This window comes from Echinops telfairi, unplaced genomic scaffold (assembly GCF_000313985.2).
Source record: "Echinops telfairi isolate 266 unplaced genomic scaffold, ASM31398v2 ScPeMD7_1713;HRSCAF=2227, whole genome shotgun sequence".
Taxonomy (NCBI): domain Eukaryota; kingdom Metazoa; phylum Chordata; class Mammalia; order Afrosoricida; family Tenrecidae; genus Echinops; species Echinops telfairi.
Genome location: NW_022105611.1, coordinates 17,993,896 through 17,999,922, shown reverse-complemented (window position 1 = coordinate 17,999,922; position 6,027 = coordinate 17,993,896). Strand labels below are relative to the sequence as shown.

Genomic DNA, 6,027 nt, shown 5'->3' with positions numbered 1-6,027 from the left:
GGCCAGGCTGGCACAATTAACTAACTCAGTCTATTTTTTTAATTCTTTCAAAGAACCAGCTTTTTTTCTTGTTGCTTTTTCCCATTGTTTTTGTTTTGTTTTCCATAGAGTTTATTTCTGCTTTGGTCCTAATAATTTATTTTCTTCTTTCATGGGTGGGTTTTTATTGTTGTCCTTGTTCCAGTTCTTAAAGGTCTTTTGTTCGGGTGTTGATTATGGATGTCTCCTCTCTTAACTTGAGTGTGTGTGCATGTGTGTGCGTGTGTGTTGATTGCTATAAATTGGCCTCTGATTCCTGCTTTTGCTGCTTCCCAAAGGTTGTGATAATTTGTGTTACTCTTCTTGTTTGTCTCAACGAATTTTTCCCCCTTCATTTGCTTAACTACTCAGTAATTTTTGAGTATTATGTTGTTCAATATTTATATATTTGTCTTTTTGCTTCTGTTTGTTTTATTGTTGAATTCTAATTTTATAATATTTTTGTCTGAAAAGATAGGTTGTAGAACCTCAATTTTATTTTATTTAAAAAAAATCATTTTATTGATGGTTCTTACCTGTGGCGCCACGGCTGCCGGTGCCTCCTGTGCAGGTAGCCGCCGCCCCCGCTTCGGCGCAGTCCCGGCTCCCGTGCGCGCCGCGTTGCCCTGGCCCTGGAGGCCGGGGTATGGGCCAGGGGCGCGGGGCAAGGCGGCTTCTCACGAGGTGGCGACCAGCACCGGCTTCGGCATGAAGACCCTCATCGCCGCCTACTCCGGGGTCCTGCGAGGTGAGTGTCGGACCGGAGTGAGAGCCCCGATGGAGGCGCTGGGCTATCACGTGAAGAAGGGTGGGCTGCCCCCTCCCGCCCCCCCCCGAGGAGGGGTCCGCCAGGCCGCGGGGACTTTGCGCCTGGGATTGTGAAACCGGACGGAGGCTTTAGGGAAGAGCTCTGAGGCGGGCTGTGGGGAGGGCGCGTTGCTGGCCGCGCTGCAGGTACAGGTCCCTTCTCCTTCCTCCTTTTTGGGAGGGGGGGCGCTTGCACCCCCACCCTCCCCTCAGGTCATCTGGCTCGGAGGGGAGGGGAGAGGACTCGTCGCCTCGTCTGCGCCAGGCAGCCTGGTTCTGGGATCACGGCGCGCGTCTAGCCACCTACCCCTCTGCCACGCTGCCGCCGTCCGCCCAGCATGTGGCCCTCCTCGGAGGGGTGGGAGTGAGACCACCGCCTCACCCTTGGTGGTTCCTCCCACCCCACCCCGGCACTTCCCTCGCAGCTCTCCCGGCCTCTAGGTGCAAGCGTCGGCGGTGTGCGACTGGATCAGGCAACGTGACCTGGGTTGGCAGCCCCCCTGCAACCGCCACCACGTAGGACCGGACCCCCTGGCTGGCTGGACATGTGGGCCCAAGTGTCCCCTGTCCACCCTCTGTGTGTACTCTGAAGCAGGCCTTTCCTCTGTGCACCCTGCCGCTGTCCCAGCCCAGGGCTGCTCCCCCCTCTCCCCCAGCTCCCCACTCCACCTCCCTCCTACTCAGAGGTGGGGACAGACCCTGGGGGTCCTGGGTGACTGGGGGGGGGGGGGGCAGAGTTTAGACACCACAGCTTTTTCCACTCAAAGAAAGGCAATTCTTTCATGGGTTCTGCCCAGTCAGGGATTCCCCCTCCCCAGTTGGTGTTGGAGAAACTGAGAGGGCATGACTTATTCCCCCAGTGTCCTGCAAAGCTGCGTCGCTGTTGGGGGTGTTCAGTACCGACCTGGACCCTCCTGGGGGTGGCAAAAGCTAGTCTGGCCTGTGTGCCTGGTTCTTTCAAAAAGTAGGTGCTCTGCCTGCTGAACTTCTCCTACTTAGGGCTTTTCTTTAGGAATAGTTACCTGCTGCCTTCCTGTTTTAACATGTTAACCTTTGAAAAAATAGGGACAAACAGGAAATTAAAATTGCTGGTAAAGTGCTGAGAGTGGTGATACTGAGAGAGTCGAGTGGAAAGGGGGAACCGATTACAAGGATGTACATATAACCTCCTCCCTGGGGGACAGACAACAGAAAAGTAGGTGAAGGGAGACATCGGACAGTGTAAGATGTGACAAAATAATAATAATTTCTAAATTATCAAGAGTTCATGAGGAAGGGGGAAGCGGGGAGGGAGGGGAAAATGAGCTGATACCAAGAGCTCAAGCAGAAAGCAAATGTCATGAGAAGGATGATGGCAGCAAATGTACAAATGTGCTTGACACAGTGGATGGATGTATGGATTGTGATAAGAGTTGTATGAGCCCCCAATAAAATGATTTTTAAAATTGCTGGTAAGTCGACTGCCCAAAGATACTTTCCTGTTGCCGTGTTAGCTACATTTCATTATAATTTTATTTATATATGTTGTGTAGACAGCGAGCGTGCTGTAGGTAATAGTTCTGAATTGCTTTTCCTGTCACTTAATATTAAATAACAAATAACAAGTATTAAATAACAAGGAAAACCCAAACCGACGAAGTCAATGTCGATGCAGACTCATAGTGAGCCTTAAGACAAGAAGAACGGCTCTGTAGAAATCCATGCATTTCCTTAAGGCCCTGGAAAGTCATGCATGGCATTCTGGTGCTGGCAAGATGGCCCACCCTGAAGCCGCGTCACCGTTTAACTGGGCCTTGGACACTGACATGCCTCCCTCTTGGGACTTTGACTGTGGTGCCAGGGCCTCATCCGCCCCCTCAGTCTGGGTGCTGCTTCCTGGGCTTGGAGAGGGTCTGAGCTGTTCACCGCTGCGCTGCCCTGGGCATCCTGCCCCATAACTTCCTCTGACCATCCCTTCTCTCACTTGGAGGGCACTTTTTCATTCTCACGTCGATGTCTCTATACCGGGAACAAAGATGCTTGTCCAAATCTCTGTCTCCAGGTAATGGGGCAGAGTGCTCTCTGGTGTGTCTTCCTGGAACCACCCACTCGTTTGGCTCTCTTCTCCCCACTCTGAGCTGCGTCTTCTAGGAGCCAGGAACCCCAGATCTCAAATTTTTGATCTAGAGCAACGGTTCTCAACCTGTGAGTCGCAACCCCTTTGGGGGTCAACAACCTTTTCACAGGGGTCGCCCGATTCATAACAGTAGCAAAATGACAGTGATAAAGTAGCAATGAAAATAATTTTATGGTTGGGGGGGGGTCACCACAATATGAGGAACTGCATTAAAGGGTCGTGGCATTAGGACGGTTGAGAACCACTGATCTAGAGTTTGTTGCTTAGAGAAAGACTTCTAGGGAATCGTTTTGGGCAAATTGTTTAATATATCACTTCCTCATGCTATTGTCAAATCCAGAACACATAATTATTATTCTATTTTTGTTAACTGCCAGGAATTCCGTCATGAATGATTATGATTATATTTTATTGACTGCAAGGAATTCCTCCATGAGATGTAGCAAGGGCTGGTATGAAAGGCAAACCAGTCAGGTTAGCTAGCCTGACATCTGCTTTGCTGAGACTGGGTGGGGTGGTAGGGGAGGGTGCTGAAGCAAATTTTGTTATCTGGGCATCTCTATAGACCTGCTTTCTATATCCTTGGTCCTTGACATTTCCCAGTGGCCTAGTTTGCCTCTGCGAACAAGGTCCCCCTGCTGTCAGGTGGTGAGCATCCTGTCAGTGGAGGCATTCAAGGAGAGAACATGGATTCTGGGAAGGGCCGTCCTGTGCCGGGTGAGAGATTGAAATAGTCCTAGATACCTTGGTGTCTGGTTTGTCGGGGAGCACGGTAGGGTGGGTAGGTGTGTTTGGTGGAGAGGAACTCCAGTTGCTAATTTCTCACCTCCAAAGTACTGCTGCGTGTTGAGGCTGCAGACTTGGCCGAATTTACATCCTTGCCTTTGCCCCTGGGCAGGGGACTTTCCCAGTCAGAGCTCCCTGATGCCTGCCATATCCCAAGTGTTGAGTACAGGACACTGCAATAACTTCAGTGTAGTCCTGAGTGGATTTACTTTGTGGAGTTCTCAAGGGTCACTATGAGTCAGTGTGGACTGGACCGTTGGGGACAGAGAGTAAGAAAAGGGGAACGATTGTGAACAGAGGTGGGGTCTACAATAGGGTGGGGAGGGGGTTGAATGAGGAGCAGGTTTTGATATACTGGAGGAATCCTTTCTGCTAGCTGCTGACGACTGCAGCCCATTGGGGTGGGTGAGCATGGAGTCCCCCATCGCTGGGGTGTGTGCAAGCAGGCGCTTGGGAGAAGCTGAGGCTAAGGAGCTAGATTGCTGGGACTGGCTCTAGAATTGAAGGTTGGCTGTCACCTAACCCCACCCTCCATCACAGGGTAAGAGTATCATTTATATCCTCTCTTCCCTCTGTACTGCTCCCAAACTGCACAGAGACCAAAACAGGGATTATCTGTTCATCCAAGAACTCCTCTGAGCTGGGAAAAGAAGGCTTCAAAATAATACTGGATACTAGAAGGAATGCACTAAAAAGTCAGTGAATGAACCCAAGGTGTGACGTTGTGATGATGTGACAATAGGACATGAGTGTTGATCTGAGAGAAGAGAGTCAACCTGTTGGAATAATTTTATTAGCAACCAGATTACTTAATGGCCTGTGTGGAAATCCTGCCCCACCCCCTCCACCCATTTGTCCCACAGCCTGTGCCTCACTGCTGTTGGTGTTACCTGGTGCAATAGCCCCCTCCCATACCAGACTATCCAGAATCCTTCGTAATGTGGATTATCAGTTTTAGTCATGGAGTATGATATGTGATAGAGTGAGAGATTGTCTGTGTGTTGTTTCTTAGATTTTACAGATACTAACAACAGAATTCTTCTGTAAGATCTCTCCCCGTTGAATTATAACAATATTAGTTACAACATGGTTAGTCACCTAAGCCTTTTTGATTAAAGCCCCCCCCGTCCCTTTAATTACTTGTTCACTCTCAAAGTTAACGGATAGGCTCACAAATACTAAATGCCACACTATTGTGACTGAAACATCAGGACATTTGGCATGATTGGTGGCTGTGAGAACCCTGGCAAGAACTGAAAGAGCAGTGCAAGCTGGTGGCCTATGCTGTGGAACCGTGTGTGTCACTTTTTGGGGGTGATGACAATTATGACCAAGCGCGTTGGAAGATTCACAAAGAAAATCAGCTTGCAGACAGTTTTAGCCTTGCAGGTACATGGACACATTTAAGGTGGACTGATGAAAAAAACTGTTTTTGTTATGATCACTAACTATAAAACCCCAAACCAACCTCCCAGCCATGGAGTCAGTCCTGACTCACAGCAACCCTGTAGGTCTGGGTAGCACTGCCCCTGTGAGTTCCGAGACTGCAGCTCCTTTGTTTGTTGACATGAACTTGTTTGTCACCAAAGACTCCCAAGTCCATTTCAGTTTGACTTTTCCTCCTTTTCTTTTAGGTTCGATGGATAAGGAATCTAGAGGGATTTCTTTCTTTCTTTCTTAAAGAAACACACGGTATATATTTATACAGCCTATCTCAAGACATGAAATCAACAACAATCTTCTGTTAAACCCTTCATGTCATTCTCTTTCCCCCTCTGCCGCGCCCCCCACCATCCTTTTCCCCTCATTTTATGGGAGTAGAGAACCCCGTCTTTCTCCCAGTATTAACTGTAGGAGTGTTTTTAATAAAAGCTGAAACACTGCACACAAATGTTACAGATAGCCATTTTGGTGTCACGCCGTGTCACCCGATTTGGTCTGTGCCCCTTACAGCTTTCTAAGGATACCACTGCTGCAGCAGGTGCTCGAGCCCTAAGTCATACACATGCCTGCTCGCTCCCCTCGTGCTGTGCAGATGGGAGCACTGCAGCCCGCAAAGAGAAGGGACCCATCAAGAGTTAACAAGCCCACTCCCCAGCCTGCCCCCACTGGCATCCAATTCAGTGCCACCAGTTCAGTGCCACCTCAACAGCAGGGCGTATGCTGCCCTTCTGCCCACTGTGGCTGGCTTCTCTCCCCATCATCACATCTTGTTTTATGTTTTAAAGCCCTTAACATTACTCAGGAGAAAGATGGGGCTTTCTACTCCCATAAAGAGTTACAGTCTTGGAAACTCGGGG

The 6,027-nt window shown here is 49.4% G+C and overlaps 1 protein-coding gene across 1 annotated transcript in view; it reads left to right on the top strand.

Moving 5' to 3' along the window:
- DGAT2 (diacylglycerol O-acyltransferase 2) overlaps window positions 1-6,027 on the top strand; it is an 83,378-nt gene that overhangs the window by 43,331 nt on the left and 34,020 nt on the right. Inside the window, exon 2 of the mRNA XM_045293088.1 lies at window positions 590-766. Coding sequence (XP_045149023.1) covers window positions 590-766 — 177 coding nt within the window. The remainder of the gene's footprint in view (window positions 1-589; window positions 767-6,027) is intronic.